Source organism: Xylaria bambusicola (genome assembly GCF_022495145.1).
Source record: "Xylaria bambusicola strain CBS 139988 unplaced genomic scaffold F5B22scaffold_55, whole genome shotgun sequence".
Classification (NCBI taxonomy): domain Eukaryota; kingdom Fungi; phylum Ascomycota; class Sordariomycetes; order Xylariales; family Xylariaceae; genus Xylaria; species Xylaria bambusicola.
In genome coordinates, this window is record NW_025953608.1 from 83,499 (window position 1) to 100,971 (window position 17,473).

Genomic DNA, 17,473 nt, shown 5'->3' on the forward strand with positions numbered 1-17,473 from the left:
AAGGACATGGGATGCCTGTACTAGCTACGAGACACCATTTCCAGGCGCTGAATAGGTCATTGTAAATCTAATTTTCCATCTATGGCCGTGCCGACGAGCCTCACTCATGTAGGAATCCTGCGGCTCTTCGTCATTGTTCACGGAGACTAAGACCTTGTCGATGAGGATAAGTGAGATGGTCTCAGACGGCCCCATGGCGCCCAGCTGAGAATTAGGAGCGTTAGCTTGTAGTTACACATTTTAAAAAACCTGATATTTGGGATGCATGTATCACGAATGCTGAGTGTTGGTTTCACGTCAGACAAAATACCACCGCAACAAGTTCCGAAGGCACAGTTAACTTCAAATGGCTTCTTTCTAGACAACTATGGTCATAAGCATTCTAATACTAGAGTAGTAAGGAATAGCGAGATAGGGCTTAGATGCAGGCGTATCCAGGTGGTCTGGCCGACGCCAGCGGCGTTCAATATTAGCCTCCTGTGCCAACATGACATGACTCCTTTGAGGAGGGGCGGGGATTTGCGCTCCGCGCCATTGGTAGCACGAAAAGTCCGCATTCTCCAGACCCAAATCCACGTACATGAACTCGCTGATGTGAAGCCATAACTGGACAAATATAGGCAAATGCATAGGCCATTGGGGATAAACGGGAAATCACATGGCTTGATGGGTGGTTGCACTCTCGTTCTCCGTTGCACGGAATAATGGGGCCGCGCCGAGTAGGTATGGATCCAAGGGCTCCGCGACAGCTGTCAACGCGCCGTCAATACTTTCATATCGGGCCGTTGGCCAAGAGTGAGAAAGGGATATCCGATAATGTGATAACATCGAAGTGGATTGAATCAAAGGTGCGACTTCCGTCACAGACGTCCAACCAATCCATACCACGGCGTCGCTGTCGCATAGTCCAACAAGATGCAGCCCACGCGGTGTCTGCTGAAGGGCCGATCCGTGTGGAAAGGTGAGCGCTCTCCTCATCCCCAAGCTCTGAAGCTGGATCATGCTAATATACCTTAGGCCCGCATATCGTCCCGTAAGACGAACTCCCAATCCTCCAATTCCTCGTAAAGAGTAGCGATGCACGAACACACAGAATACCAAGCTTTCTAACGTAATCTCGCTTCGTCGCCTTATTAGTCTCCCCATCACACGACCCAAGCCGGGCGAGAAGATACGCCCCATCAGGACACAAGCGCGCGCCGCCACCATCCTGCCCAACTTCGTCGGGCTGAAGTTCCAGGTGTACAACGGGAAGGTGTACAACGATGTGACCATCACCGAGGACATGGTCGGGCACAAGCTGGGCGAGTTCTCTCCGTGCGTAGAACCTTCGTTCTCTATCCGTTTAAATTCTAGGTCTGCTGGGAACTAGCTAACTGGATTGATTTGTCTATGATACAGGACGCGGAAACCCTTCATGTGGACTCGCGCGAAGTAGAAGGGCTGATATAGCGATATGATACGACACGATGCTATGAGCGCAGATAGACAGGCCCGGAGAGGAAATGAGAAGAGGAGGAGGAGGATGTACAGCATACCCAACGGCGTTTATTGTATGGGGACACTAGAAAAAGCGATGATACGGCAGGATTATTGTTTATATCTGTCTATTCGCGACTTCCCCAATGTACACTACAACAAATCTAAAACGTAAAAAAAAGTGTGACGCAATGAAGAAGTGCGGAATCAGTAGGTTCTTCATGATAAATCATTTCTTGGCCCTTTTTAACTCGTAAATGACGTTCACGAAAGGATAAAAAAAGGCTTTCATCCTATCTATGATTTTATACACGGAAATATTCGTGGAGGAGGTAGGTAATCCCCGCCTTCCAGAACAAAAAGGAGAACGGGCCCCGACTAATCATGCTAGCCAGCCCGCTTTGAAAACTGAAGTGATGCTCATTATAAAGTCCTGAACGCCGTACGCCCCCATTTCTAATTCGCGTCTGAGCATGCATGCCCTCTATAAATAACTAAATGCTGCGCTTCGGGTTTTGCAAAAGCGGCAAGTTCCCTGGGGCTTGATATATGAAAAACTCCCGGTATAGAACCCAGTAATACAAGGCATGGTAGACCCGGTTTCTCCTACCGGTAGAACTCGCTGCGCTTGACGTTGACGCCGTACTCGCCGACCGCCATGCCGAGATCCTCCATGGTGAGGACGGTGCGGTTCTGGCTGCCGCCTTGGCCGCCGCCACCGTAACCCGCCCTCTGGATACCTAGTGGCCCTCCTCGGCCCTGGTCTTTCCCGCCCGCGGGAGCCTGGCCTGGGACTGCGATGCCGGCGGCTGCGCCGAGGTTACCCATGGGGTTGTTGGCGCTTGTGTTCGAGGCCCGGATCCTGCTGTACTGGTAGGCGTCGGCGGCGACATCGGCGACGAACTTTTGTACCGCGAGTGCGATTAGGCGCGCGAGACGCGGGTCCGTGTGCGGTGGTGGTGGGAGCCCGGCCTTTGTCATGTAGTAGTTTGTTACGGCATCTGGGATCTTTGGGGTAGGCACGTGGTTAGTTGGATTACATGTGCCAAGAATGAAGGGTAGGGAGGAGAGAGGGATGGATCGAGAGGTGGCTTACAATGGGCGCGTAGTCATCCATCTTGGCCAGGAATTCTTTTAGCGATGTGTCTTTCTTGCTCGGTAACTTGGCCTCCACCGGTATGGGATGTTGCTCTGGCTCGTTCTGGGGGGCGCTGCCCGATGGGAGCTGCTCGTTCTCGGTGGGTGCGCTTGCCATTGTGCAGTCAGGTTGGTTTGGTGTATGTGGGGTCTAGAGAAGAGAAGCGCGATGCAAGGCCGAGGACTCTGGTTGTATGGAGAGAGGCTGTAATGGTGGAGAATATATGGTGATGGATAGCTGGAAGTATTGCAAGGGGGTTGATGCGGGTTCCCGCGGTGTAAGTCGCGATAATTCACTTGTGCCAATGCGCGGAAACTCGAACTACCAGGAGAGCAGAAGGAAAGTCCAAATATAGATAGTCGCGATTGCCTCGAAATCTTGTTTTTGCGGCTTGATATGGACTATCCTGATTGATGTATATTTCCGGCTCCTGATGCAGAAAATATGGTTGCCCGAAAGATGGTTGAAGGATAGGTAGTTGATGATGAAGTTGAAAGGCGATGACCAGCCAGCGAATTAGCAAGTCGCCCTAGAGCGGTGTGGGGAATGATTGGCTGGGGTGGTGCCATTTAAGCTGTGGTCTGTGCGTTTGAAATGGTTCAAGCCAAGGGTCGTCGAAATTCCGAGTTTCTATTGGACAGAAACTTCAGAGCATGCCGGCATTTGGCTTCCAGTGCGTCTTGAATGTACAATCCACTTTCACATGCCTTTATAAAAATAAGTAAAAAAGAAGAAAACAACCTTGTCGACACATTTTGTTGATTGTGTCTAATCAGATACTCCAAATCATCAGTCAGTATTATCTACTCAGTTTATAAGACTGCTATGCTAGTAATCTTTGCATTGCCAGATTCACCCAAACCTACCTATAGGTTGAACCTCAGCAGAATGTGTCAGTAATGTTCCTGTCCGGGCTCTTCGAGTATTGGACGAGCTGTAGCTGGATTATTCGCGGACTTTACCCCAGACATTATCGCGGGCTCTTGGACGTTTGGGGGTGGTCATGCAAGAGAGAACAATGCTTAAGAGGGTATTTGCGCTTTGAATGCCCAGGTATATACCAAATGGTGTTTCTGAGAAAATAGGTACATGACAAATAAATTAGGTATAGTAATTATTCAAACGGATAGATCCTGGACGATTGTGTCTTCAGCGGCGTGTTTTCGAGATCGTGTGTAACATGTGGCCATATGGTGTATCCAGTATCTCTAGTCCGATGTGACACATGTATAACATACTACAATGCCTACACCATGGAACTCTGTACGGAGCAATCGTTTCCTTGCTATAAATATATAAGCAGTAGTGGCTTGGCTGCAATTTCTGTGTATCATTCCCTGCCTCCTAATGTTCTCTTGAAGTGGCGGTCGAGTGAGAGTTCGGATGAATACTTTGTGTATTGTGCAAAGTCTAGATGTTACCTTCCTGTAACAGAGAGAGGCGAGAGAGGGTGACTGACTGTGACCGCTAGCTACATCCTTTTTCCCCCGTCTTTTCCCCTGCTATTTCTTTGTCTAACCGAATTCGGCTTGCTTTGGCAGACTAGCGTACGAAGTAAAACCCAAGTTCACATGCACAGGCAGGCCAAAACCTTTCCCCGCGCATCTACATAACTATTACACCCTCAGACATGTCTACTTCAATGATAGGGTACTTGCTAAGGCACCTGCTGAATATTTGATGTTTCGACTAGCAGTATCACGGAATTCAATCTATCTACATTCAATTGAACATTGAATAGCATTGTATGAGGCTGGTACACGACGTGATGCAGCTTCACAAGGTGTTACAAGTGCGGTGGTATATTCCTCAGCGGAAGTACATTAGGTAGATAAATACTTATGTAGATATGTGCCTATTTACAGTAGCAGATGTACCTGCTAGTGGTACAAGACCCATTCGTGCTCATCCGCTGCCCCATGGCCCGGCCGCTTCAAGTTCAAAGCTTGAATGGGGGACTAGGTATCGGCCGGCTCTTTATTTTTATTTTTGCTTTTTTTCGGTCGTTGTGCTGCATCAACCTCTCAGCTTCAAGTGTCACCGTCCATCTTTGCCCTCTCGCGACGCTGCCTGAGCAACTGCTGCTGACGGTGCTTGTTCCCTTGCGCCAACCCACGGTCGTCAGTGTCGCAATCCAATCTAAGTGCACCCCGCGGTTCACCACCGATTCGAGCCGATTGGATCGCCGCCCACGTGTAGTCGCTGAGACAGCTCACTTTTTTTTTTTTTCCTTCGCTGATTCTTTCTCCCCCAGCCAACTAGGTTTCAGCACGGTAGCACTCTCTGCGCCAGCTGAAGTCTGCTTTTGGCTTTTGGCTCTTGGGCTTTATATAACTGCGTCGATTCCGATCCTCTTTGCACGGCTTCCCCTCCTTCTTTTGGTCAAGATGGGCGACATGGCGAACGAGATCAAATTGCTCTCGGGAAATAGTCACCCGGTGCTGGCGAGCCTGGTGGCCGACCGGTAAGCTCCTCGATTATTGGGTTAATTCGTTGATTGATTGATTGATTGCTTGCTTTTTCTTATCTCCAATTTTCTTTATCAACATTCTACAAACCCCTTCCGTTGTTCTGTTTCGGCAAATCGCACCTCTTCGCTTGTGTGACGCCATGCACGGCTATTCATGGCTTTTACAGCATAATGCCCAGCACTCGCTTGCTCTGCGCAACGTGCCGCACATTGCAGAGATCGCAACACAGCTAACTGGAGTCATACGAATAGGCTGGGCGTTGAAATTGCGAAGACGCTTAGTCTCAATTACTCTAACCAAGAGACGAGCGTCACGATTGGTGAATCGGTTCGCGACGAAGATGGTACGGCATGCTCTACCACGTCTGCGCATCAACCATACCTTTGTACACAGCGCACCATGCTGACGGAACGTTGCTTTTTCTAGTCTTCATTCTCCAATCCACTGCGCCGGGCGACATCAACGATGGCCTGATGGAACTTTTGATTATGATCCACGCTTGTCGAACCGCCTCTGCACGACGAATTACTGCCGTTATCCCTAACTTCCCGTACGCACGACAGGACAAGAAGGACAAGAGCCGTGCACCCATATCCGCCAAGCTCATTGCGAACATGTTGCAAACCGCCGGTTGCAACCATGTCATCACCATGGATTTGCATGCTTCTCAGATCCAAGGCTTCTTCAACGTTCCTGTAGATAACCTCTACGCTGAGCCTAGCGTCCTGCGTTGGATTCGCGAGAACCGAGGCACCGAGGATGTCGTCATAGTCAGTCCGGATGCCGGTGGCGCCAAACGGTGAGTGAACTCTACTGAGTGAAGTGAACAATCATGAAGGCGCAGAGCTAATATTGCTCTTCCTCCATTAGAGCTACTGCTATCGCTGATCGCTTGGACCGAGGCTTCGCTCTCATCCACAAGGAGCGCCCTCGACCCAACGTTGTCGGACGCATGGTTCTCGTTGGAGATGTCGTGGACAAGGTCGCGATCCTAGTCGATGATATGGCAGATACCTGCGGCACCCTAGCCAAGGCTGCTAAGACGGTCAAGGACCACGGCGCCGCCGAAGTCATCGCCATTGTCACCCACGGTATCTTGAGCGGCGATGCCATCAACATTCTTAATGAGAGCTGTTTGAGTCAAATCGTCGTCACCAACACCGTCCCCCTCGGTGACAAGGTAGACCGCTGCAGCAAGTTACGCGTTATTGACGTAAGCCCTACACTGGCTGAGGCGATCCGCCGAACTCACAACGGAGAGAGCGTCAGGTAATATCCGCCCATCTCTTCTTCTTGCATCCATCCCCGATTCCGTTCAACGACATTTTACTAACGCAATTCCAGTTTCTTGTTTAACCATGCTCCCGCTTGATTGGGTCTGGGGGGACTCGGTGAACGGGATACATTGCTGTGTTAGAAGGGAAGGATGTTTTGTGATGGGAGATTGCCTGAAGCGTAATCTAGGTTTTAATTGGCGTTAATGGTACAGGGAACACGATGCGCACGTGGGGGGCATCATTGCATATAAAAATACCTCTAAACGACTGAGTTTCGAGGCGCCGTGATAAATCTGTCTGAAAACATATAAAGATTGTATGTATTTATCTATGCGAGGATATAGGAGGGTTATGCTGCATGATTTGGAGTGAGCGACAATTTGCATAGGTTGGCGAAATCTAGAATAGATCGATAAAAATCGTGGCGTTTGGCGGTCCTTTTGGATATTTTAGAAATACCTTGGATAGATAAGTGGCCAGACAATTGCACAATCATACGAAGGTGTCACGCAAGTAAACTGAATAGTGATAATTTTGTTGTTTGAAACAGTTGAAATATTATGTTGGGAATCTTGATCTCATTTCATTTTTTGGTAGCCTCCGGGGATATACTAAAGCCAATACTTGGCCTATCTAAAGCCACTCGCCGTGGCTATCCCGCAATGCCCTACCGTAGCCATGATTTTCATGCCGAAATGCAACAACCAGAATACACCGACCGAACGCCTGGAAGCATCTACTTGCGCATGGAGCTTGCCCTTCTCTTGCGGGCATCAGCCTTGGATGACTTCGCCTCTGAGACACGCTTGGCGAGAATCTGAGCATACTCGGCCTGCAGAAAATGATTCGTCAGTGATATGCAAATACAAATGGTTTGGGGAGCTGGAAAACGTACGGCCTCGTCCTTGACCTTCTCGGCCTGGCGGCGCTTGAGCGCAATGCGGTGGCGCTTGTGCTGGAGACGCTGGGGAGTGACCAGTCTCTGGATACGGGGAGCCTTGGTGTAAGGCTGCTTGCCCTCGCCCTTAGGCTGGACCTCACGTCGAATAACGTACTTTCGGACCTATTCAGTAGAGTGGGGAAAATCCCAGCATATTAGCCAACCTGCATTCCCATATCTCGTGTGGATTGTCCTCTCAGACTCTACTTCGATGGTTACACTGCTAAGGATTCTTCTCTCTCATCCCGCAGAAGCAACGATCGAGTAGGTGATGACGAGTGTTGTAGTCCTACTTACATCGTCATCCTTGCTGAGGCCGAAGAAGCGGCGGATCTTGGTGGCACGCTTGGGACCGAGACGCTTGGGGTGGACAACGTCGGTCAGGCCGGGGAGCTCCTGCTCGCCCTGCTTGACGATGGAGAGGGCAAGGACAGCCAGGTCCATGCCGACAATGCAACCACGGACGGACTTTCGCTTGCGCTCACCGGTACGGCGGGGTCGGTAGCAGGAGTGGCCTTCGGAAAGGAGAAGTCGGACACGGGTAGGGTGGAGGACACCCTGCTTCATGGGGAAACCTTGCTTGTCGTTTCCACCGGTGATGCGGAAGATGTATCCCTTGAATTCATCACCAAGGTTGTCACCGGGGACTTCCTGGCCCATCTGATAACACCATCACGTTAGCAACCCAATTCACATTCATTTGATGATGCAGTATGTTGTAATTCGACGTCGAGATAGTGGCGCAAGGTCTACTGGCAAACAGCTCTTCATGTTTGCAGGTGACCGTGGGTCTTCTCTCGGCTCGTAAAACTCCTCGCTACTATCGCTTCTATCTCATATCGAAAAAAACCGGGCGAGGCTGAAAGACGGAAAACGCAGGATAACGTACTCGCTTCTCCATGAAGTCGCGGAGCTTTCGCTCATCTTCGATCTCGATGAGCTTCTGGCTGCCATTGGCAGGGTAGGAGATGTTCAGCTTCATCTCGGCGGTGGGTGTTGGCGATCGACTTTGGGTGACGGGGATTGAGAGAGGGAAGTCAAATCGTGACCGAGAATTGCTAGAGATAATCGATGGGTTGGTTGTGATTTGGTTTTCTCGCTAACCCTGATTTTTCACTGGGTCCAGCACAAAAAAGGTGGGATAACGCTAGGGCAAGCGAGTGCGCATGGACCACATGTTATCTTATCGGATACAGACACTTGATAGGCTGCTTTATGACCCACTATCGTGTCTTGGGGTACGTACCTAAGGGAGTACATACATATGTAGCTTAATAGCTAGCTGCTGGGCACCTCTTCAATATGGCAGTTTACATTGTGATAAACTTTCCTACAGCAATTGCAGCATGAGTTGACAAGGTATCATTGGCCTGGCCCTTTTCTTGCTGCTGCACCATCTCGACTGTCATCGAAGCTGAAGTCAAGATGGCTTCATCTGTAACTCTTCACCTGCGAACCCCTACTGATCAAGCTCCTTCCTCCAATCCCTTCCCTCAGCTCATACACACACCATCCGGACTGGCTATTCTTGAGCTACAAGGCACCATCAACTTGCCTCAGTCAGACCAACAGGACAGCGAAGGAGGTTGTCCTGAGCTAGAAATTGGCCGCATCTCATTTCCAGATTATCATCCAGAGACACAAGACGCGTCGAGCACCGCGTGGATGAAGCGGGTTCACTTGTACGTGGGACAGCACCAAAGACTCACTGGAGAAGTAAAGAAGCTGCCTAGAGCTATGGCTATCATTCGCAAAAGACAAACGTCTAACCTAGACGTGGAAACGGCCGGCCCATCCTCTGAAGATGCGAGGGAGGATTTAGAGGTCGTTGAAATTGTTAAGTATAAGCTGATGTTTTCGCATCGCCCTGAGCCTGTTGGGCGCGTATGAGACAGGGATAGGCCATTGGTACCTACCTAGTTAAGGTGCAGGAAACAATGCAACGCCCATTGCCGCTCAACTTTCATGCGCCTCACTTTGGCACAAGTAAATATCCTCGGAAAGCCTGAGGAAACCAATCCGTTATTGTTTACGGAAGGACTAAATTCAAAACTTCATGGGGCGAGGTTTGTCAGCTCAGTGTACAGTCGACACTATTATCACCAAAACCCGACTTTGCAGGGGCCAACGACAAAGCATAAAAAGCCTCACTGATGATATTTCTCTTTCCCGACACCAGTACCATGGTTTACCATTCCAATATGAAACATAGCAACTCTCGAGACTGAGAATAGTTGTCTGGCTGAGCCAGCTGCCGATAAGCGATCCCCGAAGCGACTTCTATCCCGATCATGGTTCCATTCGATCGTCTTTGCACGTGGTGCTAATTATTCAGCTAAGCCATGATACTGTGAGGCAATTTACCTTGACTAAAACTTTTTACTTAATCAGTTTTTGTCACTACTGTAGTCGGCAATCGGTGTTGTGGCTGCTATCATACGGGGTCATAGGAAAAGTGGACCTGTATGTTTTATAGTGTTTCGAACTTCGAGACCCCTCCGAGTAGCCGACAGGCTATATCAACGATTCGGTAACTGCTGTTATCGGAAGGATGACCGGGCGGCTTTCTTTCGGATCAGGTGGCTTCAAAGCTGTCGAGTCGTTTCATGCTTATCGAGGGACCACACAATGCCGAAACGACACCCAGAGAAGCAAGTCCTAGTCCTCATATCGACCTCACTCGCCTCGTCGCAGCGGTAATGCCCTCGAAAACGATTCCAACTAGCCAACTATAGGCCTACTTTTGACGCGGTCAAATGATGTGCCTATAGCCCCACAAGTCTTCAACTTTGGGGTTTACAGACTTCCCGCGCAATGGCGATGCAGAATCTGAGATTCAGGGGATCTTACACCCTGCCTCAGCTCGGTCACGAATGCTACGCTCTACACCAGCCAGGCCAACCATATTCATGTTCTGAACCAGGTTTATCCGACCCCACCTCTTGGGACTAGAACAAGTGATGCCACCCTCGTCATTGAAGCGATGTGTAAGCGCTGCTCCCCATGTTCCAAAAGAGTTTGAGGACCGATACTGCTGTAGACAGTGAGGAATCAAAAGATCAGACGATTCCTTCGTGTGTAACATTTCCCTCATTCCGCCAGCTTTCCTCGGCAGTCGACTAAATGATGTGTGTGTGGTGGCGGTGTTACTGCACTAGATGTAGAAGGTGCAGTTAGCTATGTCGACACAATCCGATGAACATATTCAAAGACGCTCTGTGCTTTGCCGTGTGAAGCTCGATTCTGGCTTTACACCTAGGCTTTCTCCTCAACTCTGCGGTGATGTACTTTTCGCAAGCTTAGAGCTCGTGCAATGACGACAAAGTCCGTGTACCGCAAATGCAGCAAAGTCAACCATTATTCCTTATTGGCTATCCCGCAAGTTCTCTGGATATATTAGCACATTCATGGCAGACTGAGCAGACGCATCGGTACAAGACGCAGAATGATCATCACCAAACGGGTCCTCCCTTTAGTCTTGGTGGCAATTCCAGTTCTAAGCCTGAATTCTAGCTTCAAACTTCACGCTGTCATTGAGGATACTAAGGTACATAACGGCATGAAGGGCGTTGGCCACAATCAATTTATGGGAAAGGCCGCGGTTACGACAAATTCATTGCCTCCTTTGATAACACCAGAACCTACTCTGAAAATCACAAAATTAGCCCAGCATAATCGTATCCGAGAGGCTTTGCCACCTCCTCCCCCTCCACCGGGCGGCAACAACGGGTTTTCAGCCAGCTTGTCGTCTCAAATATCATCTAGTTTGTCGACCCAATTGTCTTCCAGCTTATCGACTCAATTATCGTCCAGCCTATCAGCTCAATCCTCATCTAGCTTGTCGGCTGCGATATCAAGCGCTTCGCAAAGTGCCCAAAGTGCGATTGATGCCGCCAAGTCCAGTGCTTCGCAAAGCGCGCAGAGTGCCATTGAATCCGCACAGGCCAGTGCTTCTTCTGTGGTGAGTAGTGTTCTATCTGCTACGACAGGTACGTCTCTTACGACAAGTACGTCTCTCACGGCAAGTACGACTACTACGGAAAGTTCGACTGCTACGAGAAGTACGACCTCTACCCTGGCGAGCACTTTATCCACCGTAAGGAGTACATCACAAGTCGCAGAGTATACCTCTCCTATTGGCGTAAGTCCGATAATTCCTTCTGGGCAAGCAATACTCAGTCTAATGAGCCAAAGTATACCTTGAGTCCAGAGTCTGGCGGCTTAAATCTTAGTGGGGGTCAGTTGGCAGGCATCATAGTAGGCGTGTTTCTGGTGTCGTCTTTTTCGTCTATCTTGGCTACATACTTTTTGCTTCGTTATAGACGAAAACGAGCCGTGATCAATAGTACTCCTGGCCCGTCAGATAAGGCCAGAAGACAGTGGCCGTGGCCATCATTTCGCAGGATCCGAGGTGATGCAGGCTCAACAAATCATCCCGCAAATTTATCACTTGGCCACTATCAGTTCCGCAACGGATTTCGTTCCATGTTGAGACCAGAGATACGGTGCCCAACCCGCGAGAAGTCTCCCGTCAGCGAAGTTCCCTTACCGTCTCCATTGGGTCCTGGTTCACCAAACGACCAAATTCTTCCCGTCTCTCCTATGTCAGAGAGACAGCTCGGTGGCTCCAGTCGCGAGCGGCCGCTCAGTGTACGGTTTCCATTTCTCGGAAACAGCACGCGCAGACGCTCTAGCTCTGAAATTAGTGATGAAACGCCCATCAAATTCATGATTTCAAGAAATAGGACTCAATCTGGGACTCAGCAGATGCACCTTGTCCGTGTAGGCAGAAAAGAAATCGCCGCTAGGCAGTTGCCCAACTTGCGGACAACAGCTATGCTCCCATCGCAAAATAGAGCACCGGATCGTGCAATATCGAGCCTACCATCTCCTCCCAGTATCCCGTTGCGTTTCAGCAGTCTGAATGCTTACAACGCTCCTGGCCCGCAAGGTCCAGCCAGCTCTGTTGGCGACGATGCGACTTTCCTTCTTACCACAGACGATGAGTCGGCAGACCCCATCCCTGAGCCCGCGCATAGCCTAGCCAGGTCCGGGTCTTCACAATTCAGCATAATCAATCAAGATCTCACCCAATTTGACCCAGGTGGCGGTCTCGGCCAGCAGCAGCAGCAGCAGCCTATATCTCGGTTCTCAGTGTCAACCGTGCCGCCACCATCCTTGGATCACTCGGGCTCATCGAGCTCACCTGTCGCAGATCAACAACAGCACCCAGAATTGATGACAGCGCTGCGCCCAGTGCCCCCGAGCCCCTCACAGCTACGGGCTCCCGTCCCGAGGCGACTTCACCTGGTGCCCAACATCGGCCTCGCTACGTCGTTTTACGGGGGCGAGTCTTCAGACCCTGAGACACATAGTTCAGAAAATGGACGATGATAAAGAGGGATATTTTAAATGTATATAGTTATGCAGATTGTATAGCATGAAGGTCGCATTCGTTTATGATACCAATCTTCAATATACCCACTATGAATCAAAGCCCGTTTCCATACTTTGTGTAACACAGCTCACGAGCTTTTCACTCTCGCGCATACGATAATCAGCCCATATGGGCAGACAGAATATCTTAGGTAGGTCAATAAAGCCACTTCGTGTTAGCTGACATTTATATCTAACTTTGGAAAAGCCCAGGCTTTCAAAGATACAGAGCACGCATGCTGAAAAGCGTAGTATGCTTAAGAGACGACCAAACGTTCCATTACACGGACGACAATACATCTCTATGTACAAACATTACAAATGGTCTACTAGTGAATTTTTTTTTCGAACCATGATCGCCTTCCTAGCTGTCCTAAATATTTCCCTTTCAATTTCAACGCACCCGTGTTTTTAAAAACCCCCCAATTTGATGATTAGACGACCTTTTCCCCCCACCTAAAGTTTACTTTCTTACATGGACCCAACTCCCCAATTCGCACCCGCCCAAAACGCCAGTCATGCTCCTTTTAGAAAAAGCCGTGACTTTGATAGTAAAATCAGTATTCAATTGATTTTGAACACGGTTGTCCGCATAACATATTTTGTATAGTTATGGACGTTGTGTGGTGAAGTGGGAGGGAGCTTTTTATCTATTTCCCCCCTGGAAATCGAGCCTGGATATATTTAGTTATACACGTTGTGGTCTTGCTAAAGGCTGTCCTGTCTCTTGGGAAACTGAGGATATCAGGATTTCCCGTCTCATACAGGCAGCTTGAACTTCTTGCCCTTCATGACCTTGGTGTAGTAGATCCAGAAGAAATCCGAGTACAGAACGGTTTGGATTATACCGGCGATGATGGCAATCCAATCCATCTTGTGATTGACCTCGGTGAAGTAGCGGTAGATCCAGTTGGGGATGTAGAGCCCGCGGTAGATTCCTAGAGCGAATAGGTAGTGCGTCGTGATGGTCTCGGCCTCGCCCGTGCGCTGCAGCATGAATAGCTGCGGCAGGATTGCTACTGACTCCAGCCAGATGGAGAAGGCCCATAGGATCTCGGAGACTGTGTAGCGGTAGGGTATTAGGATGGCCAGCACCGCAGCGCCACCCAGCAGGTATTGCACGCGGAAGGTGTCAAGGTTCGGGTCGTGGGTTGGCTTGTACTTGGTCGTCATCAGATACACGATGTAGCCTTGTGAGCTGATGAACAAGATCTTGAAGATGATATTATAGTAGCTTTCGGTGCTAAAAAGGTCTGTGCGTGGTCGCGGCTAGTTAGTCTACCAGTGTCCGTGTGGAATCTTGCACAGGGAGGGGAGGGACATGTTGAAGAAGCAACGCACCGAGATATCGAGTTACGTAGACGATGAGGTACAAAGCTTGCGATTTGAAGGATATACCGGAGCAGCCCTGGTGTTGATGTTAGTTGCTGTGCTGGGGCCGGGTTGTTCCGATAAAACTGACATTGAGCTCCGTCATCTTGTGAAGTAGGATGAAGATTGACGTCAAATGCGAGAAGTCCGCTAGAGGATGGGACAATTGATTAGTCGGTGATCTACGCTGCACCCAAGGAATCAGATATCACACACCTAGGACTCGAAACACGTTGAGCGACATGATGTGCGGTTAGGAGGGGAGCCTAGCTCCTGAAAATAGCTGTTTTGACACGATGCGCAGAAGACGAGCTATCGCGAGAATGAGGATTACAGGGGGGGACGGGAAGTCTGAGATGGCAAGGCGCCCGTCACGAAAGTAGTCGCTTGTGCGGCGGAATCGTGTACACTCAGAGGGTGATGGTCGACTTGGATGTTGAGAAAGGTTCAAACGAGAAAATAGGCAGGGCTAAAAGACGTGAGAAATGCGTCTCCGGTAGGTTTGAAAGGACACAATACACCTAGACACGCGATGGACCTATGATTGGATCCCGGCATGGTAGCTCCAGCTATTGGTTTTGGGCGTTGGAGAGTTCAGAGAAGTGGTCCCACGCACCACTAGTCGCATACTATGGCTTATAGACATAGGTACATGATGTCACTCCGTCCACATTTAGACTGGCCTAGACTGACTGGGATGGGCAGCACTAGACGGGGACCAGGGGTAGGTTTTCGAACAAGCTAATGAGACACCAGGAAAGTGTTGCAGATCTAACCATGGGAGATGTACAAGTTATAGTTCAAGTCATTGACCAGCTTGATTTGTTAATAGCAATGTGCCCTGTACAGTCAAGTTCTCGATTTGATTGTATGAGTGGATTAGGTATATAGGCACCTGGCAGTTGCGGGTATTTAATACCCACCGAGTCGCTCGTTCCCAAACATTAACAAATCATGAATCATAGTCCTTTTGGTTACTGCGTATGGATCATTTCTGTATAGCCCCAAGGTGTAGCCTTTGCCGATTTGACTTCGCGAAGAATGAAGAAATTATTATACGTAGGTGTAAAAGGAATTTCCTTTTCTTCTTTTCGGAGGCATTGTGGGTTTAAACTAATAGAGCAACGAAACAGTGAGGCCTGATGGTTGTTCTGTTACCATCCCATTTAACACGTTCGAAGACGATACCTACACTTACGAGCCATGCTATCCTGGATGTCAACATTGGGACGAAAGGCTTACCGGCTATCATGCTGACTGTATCTGGCATGAAGACTGTCAATCGGTCCCCAATCTGTTCGATGCTACCTCTTATTCCTACGATCCCTGGCCCGGTGAAAACGTGAGACGCCTTCGCTGGATGCGCTCTCACTTAGCCCATATGATTTACCCTTCGCTCGCTTTCCGACTACCCTATGAAGTTTGCAATATCGTTGCACAATATTGCGTCCGCGAATATGCATTACAAATAAGCACAAAGTTTTGTCAAGATAATTTAGCGGCTAATTTCCGCATTAAGTTGTCGAAACTGGTATGGGCTCGCTATGCTTCTCTCGATGGCGTCCCATACATCGTATCCCTAGCGAACGAGCCGTCTTTGGGCGACGTCGTACTCCCATCGCAGTTGGACGCCCCTATACAGACGGTTCATGTGGCCGAGGATCATTTAGGTGTCAGAGAGGTGCATATTGCTGGTCCGTCAGATAAGATACGGGATCGCTCGCAGCCAGGCTTGTGGTGGAGAACGGTTCAGGTACAAGGGCCTGAGCTTGAAGGTCGGACTGATGTAAGTTATGTTCACTTACTGCTCGTCGAGTTTTGCTTATACAGGCAGGGTTCCAAATTGCGCCGCTTGATTTGCCCAGCTATAGGCTATACGCCCGACGCGAGCGTGCTTTGGGACACGCCTCAACCCCATCCGGAACGACTTCGATTTACAATATTGATGAAACCATCTGATCCGCTTAGAATGACCGCCCTTAGGCTTGACGAAAAGGTTACTGGTTACTCATTTTGTTAGAATAAACATGTTGTCGCGCTCAAGGCACATTTTCCCGGGGAAGATCTTTCATATTATAAGTATGTCACGTCGAACTACCCGTATGCCCTTTGGCTTTACATTCCGTTTTATCCTGGTGAAAGGATCACGGAAATATGGCAACGCCGTCGCAAACACGGCAGGGAAGTTGCTTTTATTGTATGTAACTCCTTTTTCTTTTCAATATATTTCTAATAATGAACAGGCCATTACAAATATAGATCGCATCCATTTGATGGGAGCATACCCAAAATCTTGCTGGCATCCGTGCAGCTACGAGCTTCTACACAAAGCCGACCTTAATGATAGCCCCTTTTTCGTCGATGAATCTCCCGCAGGGATTCATGCTGTTGCGTCTAGACCTATAGTCGGAAACATAGCAAAACGCTATTTCCCAATAGTGTCAACCCCATATCCTAAGTCTATGTCCTACGAAGATTATCTCTATACTACGGCCCGCGTTGATAATGTTGCTCGCGTTAGACTGTGCCGGACTGAGTGTAGTTCGATTATTACCGGATTGGTCTTCGACTACACCGATGGCCACCAGGAGAGTGTTGGGCAAACTCGCCTTGATTGTCTTGAAGATCCTATTGCAGTAGACGTCTCTCAGAAGATGTGGTTAAGGATGTCTAGGTCCGCTTGGGGTTTTCCTCAAGTTGTTGACGCAGGTTTTCTACCTATTTCAAAGTCCCAGGGGGAGAGTGAGGGTGAGTATCTCTATATAATGTGGCATGGGGTTCTGGAATGGTGGTTCTCCATGAACCAATGCCAGCTATTTCATAACGGCCAAGCAAGTTTTACCACAAGGCGGTAGGTGTACTTGAGTGGCAGCATGTTAACGTTCTATACGCTACTGGCAAAGAGCATGTGCATGCATAGGCCATCTAATTACTAGGTATGTACTGTAAGCCAACCCTGCATAGGTTGGATAATATTTAGATCGAGAATTTATTAGATAGTTTTTGTATTATTGGTTACCTAACCTGAGCTGAATTATTGAAGACGCAATTGCACTTGCAAGCTCATTCGCCAAATTAACATAGGCGGGTTGCTCCTTACCCCATGTCGCCCCTTTAAACACACCCTTCGACTTCCTCTTACCATTAACCACACCGCACATGACTACCTTCGCCGAGAATCTAGCGGGGCTAATACGCGGAAGTGAGTTACTACCCCCACCAAGGAATCCCACCGACCTGCAGGACAATAACCCCCAACGAGATCGTGCAGATATTACACTTTTGTGCGGCGCACCTTCCAAGTAACAGGTTCTTGACGTCGTCCTTAATCATCCATACCTTGGTCTTCACAGCCCTCTGG

At 49.2% G+C, this 17,473-nt stretch overlaps 8 protein-coding genes across 8 annotated transcripts; 5 read left to right on the plus strand and 3 right to left on the minus strand.

Annotated features, from left to right (window-relative positions):
- Window positions 1-708: 708 nt before the first annotated feature.
- Window positions 709-1,713, plus strand: F5B22DRAFT_623067 (ribosomal protein S19/S15). The gene is made up of 4 exons (XM_047976012.1): window positions 709-961; window positions 1,018-1,033; window positions 1,138-1,317; window positions 1,402-1,713. Exons 1-4 carry the CDS (start codon window positions 916-918, stop codon window positions 1,436-1,438), a joined length of 279 nt encoding a protein of 92 aa, XP_047826821.1. The 5' UTR covers window positions 709-915; the 3' UTR covers window positions 1,439-1,713.
- Window positions 1,714-3,186, minus strand: F5B22DRAFT_623070 (transcription initiation factor TFIID 23-30kDa subunit-domain-containing protein). Its single transcript, XM_047976013.1, has 2 exons — window positions 2,576-3,186; window positions 1,714-2,487 (listed from the first exon to the last, which is right to left on the minus strand). The coding sequence occupies exons 1-2, from the start codon at window positions 2,732-2,734 to the stop codon at window positions 2,086-2,088; spliced, it is 561 nt and encodes a 186-aa protein (XP_047826822.1). The 5' UTR covers window positions 2,735-3,186; the 3' UTR covers window positions 1,714-2,085.
- A 1,054-nt stretch (window positions 3,187-4,240) lies between these two features.
- Window positions 4,241-6,870, plus strand: F5B22DRAFT_623077 (phosphoribosyltransferase-like protein). The gene is made up of 5 exons (XM_047976014.1): window positions 4,241-5,081; window positions 5,340-5,431; window positions 5,515-5,887; window positions 5,959-6,357; window positions 6,433-6,870. Exons 1-5 carry the CDS (start codon window positions 4,489-4,491, stop codon window positions 6,458-6,460), a joined length of 1,485 nt encoding a protein of 494 aa, XP_047826823.1. The 5' UTR covers window positions 4,241-4,488; the 3' UTR covers window positions 6,461-6,870.
- An 18-nt stretch (window positions 6,871-6,888) lies between these two features.
- Window positions 6,889-8,440, minus strand: F5B22DRAFT_623081 (ribosomal protein S6e). The gene is made up of 4 exons (XM_047976015.1): window positions 8,195-8,440; window positions 7,603-7,965; window positions 7,261-7,428; window positions 6,889-7,197 (listed from the first exon to the last, which is right to left on the minus strand). The coding sequence occupies exons 1-4, from the start codon at window positions 8,285-8,287 to the stop codon at window positions 7,102-7,104; spliced, it is 720 nt and encodes a 239-aa protein (XP_047826824.1). The 5' UTR covers window positions 8,288-8,440; the 3' UTR covers window positions 6,889-7,101.
- Window positions 8,433-9,668, plus strand: F5B22DRAFT_442221 (putative sister chromatid cohesion protein Ctf8). The gene has a single exon (XM_047971871.1). The coding sequence runs from the start codon at window positions 8,731-8,733 to the stop codon at window positions 9,193-9,195; it is 465 nt and encodes a 154-aa protein (XP_047826825.1). The 5' UTR covers window positions 8,433-8,730; the 3' UTR covers window positions 9,196-9,668.
- A 439-nt stretch (window positions 9,669-10,107) lies between these two features.
- Window positions 10,108-12,842, plus strand: F5B22DRAFT_442283 (uncharacterized protein). The gene is made up of 3 exons (XM_047971872.1): window positions 10,108-10,292; window positions 10,346-11,446; window positions 11,500-12,842. Exons 2-3 carry the CDS (start codon window positions 10,751-10,753, stop codon window positions 12,697-12,699), a joined length of 1,896 nt encoding a protein of 631 aa, XP_047826826.1. The 5' UTR covers window positions 10,108-10,292; window positions 10,346-10,750; the 3' UTR covers window positions 12,700-12,842.
- A 55-nt stretch (window positions 12,843-12,897) lies between these two features.
- Window positions 12,898-14,695, minus strand: F5B22DRAFT_623086 (putative HDEL sequence binding protein). The gene is made up of 4 exons (XM_047976016.1): window positions 14,329-14,695; window positions 14,204-14,262; window positions 14,083-14,149; window positions 12,898-13,994 (listed from the first exon to the last, which is right to left on the minus strand). Exons 1-4 carry the CDS (start codon window positions 14,354-14,356, stop codon window positions 13,501-13,503), a joined length of 648 nt encoding a protein of 215 aa, XP_047826827.1. The 5' UTR covers window positions 14,357-14,695; the 3' UTR covers window positions 12,898-13,500.
- A 400-nt stretch (window positions 14,696-15,095) lies between these two features.
- Window positions 15,096-16,967, plus strand: F5B22DRAFT_639103 (uncharacterized protein; the record flags this gene model as incomplete). The annotated part of the gene is made up of 5 exons (XM_047977679.1): window positions 15,096-15,171; window positions 15,246-15,898; window positions 15,947-16,108; window positions 16,157-16,309; window positions 16,356-16,967. 5 exons carry the CDS (start codon window positions 15,096-15,098, stop codon window positions 16,965-16,967), a joined length of 1,656 nt encoding a protein of 551 aa, XP_047826828.1.
- Between the last annotated feature and the right edge of the window lie 506 nt (window positions 16,968-17,473).

What these genes read in the sequence shown, in the direction of transcription:
- F5B22DRAFT_623067 (XM_047976012.1), top strand. Translation starts at nt 916, where the DNA reads ATGCAGCCCACGCGGTGTCTGCTGAAGGGCCGATCCGTGTGGAAAG. An exon ending in AAGCTGGGCGAGTTCTCTCC is followed by an intron (nt 1,318 to 1,401) that starts GTGCGTAGAACC and finishes TCTATGATACAG; the next exon opens with GACGCGGAAACCCTTCATGT.
- F5B22DRAFT_623070 (XM_047976013.1), bottom strand. Translation starts at nt 2,734, where the DNA reads ATGGCAAGCGCACCCACCGAGAACGAGCAGCTCCCATCGGGCAGCGCC. An exon ending in TGGATGACTACGCGCCCATT is followed by an intron (nt 2,488 to 2,575) that starts GTAAGCCACCTC and finishes CCTACCCCAAAG; the next exon opens with ATCCCAGATGCCGTAACAAA.
- F5B22DRAFT_623077 (XM_047976014.1), top strand. Translation starts at nt 4,489, where the DNA reads ATGTACCTGCTAGTGGTACAAGACCCATTCGTGCTCATCCGCTGCCCC. An exon ending in GCGAGCCTGGTGGCCGACCG is followed by an intron (nt 5,082 to 5,339) that starts GTAAGCTCCTCG and finishes TCATACGAATAG; the next exon opens with GCTGGGCGTTGAAATTGCGA. An exon ending in GATGCCGGTGGCGCCAAACG is followed by an intron (nt 5,888 to 5,958) that starts GTGAGTGAACTC and finishes TTCCTCCATTAG; the next exon opens with AGCTACTGCTATCGCTGATC.
- F5B22DRAFT_623081 (XM_047976015.1), bottom strand. Translation starts at nt 8,287, where the DNA reads ATGAAGCTGAACATCTCCTACCCTGCCAATGGCAGCCAGAAGCTCATC. An exon ending in GCGACTTCATGGAGAAGCGA is followed by an intron (nt 7,966 to 8,194) that starts GTACGTTATCCT and finishes TGGTGTTATCAG; the next exon opens with ATGGGCCAGGAAGTCCCCGG. An exon ending in AGAAGGTCAAGGACGAGGCC is followed by an intron (nt 7,198 to 7,260) that starts GTACGTTTTCCA and finishes CATTTTCTGCAG; the next exon opens with GCCGAGTATGCTCAGATTCT.
- F5B22DRAFT_442221 (XM_047971871.1), top strand. Translation starts at nt 8,731, where the DNA reads ATGGCTTCATCTGTAACTCTTCACCTGCGAACCCCTACTGATCAAGCT.
- F5B22DRAFT_442283 (XM_047971872.1), top strand. Translation starts at nt 10,751, where the DNA reads ATGATCATCACCAAACGGGTCCTCCCTTTAGTCTTGGTGGCAATTCCA. An exon ending in AGTATACCTCTCCTATTGGC is followed by an intron (nt 11,447 to 11,499) that starts GTAAGTCCGATA and finishes AATGAGCCAAAG; the next exon opens with TATACCTTGAGTCCAGAGTC.
- F5B22DRAFT_623086 (XM_047976016.1), bottom strand. Translation starts at nt 14,356, where the DNA reads ATGTCGCTCAACGTGTTTCGAGTCCTAG. An exon ending in ACAAGATGACGGAGCTCAAT is followed by an intron (nt 14,150 to 14,203) that starts GTCAGTTTTATC and finishes CATCAACACCAG; the next exon opens with GGCTGCTCCGGTATATCCTT. An exon ending in CTACGTAACTCGATATCTCG is followed by an intron (nt 13,995 to 14,082) that starts GTGCGTTGCTTC and finishes GACCACGCACAG; the next exon opens with ACCTTTTTAGCACCGAAAGC.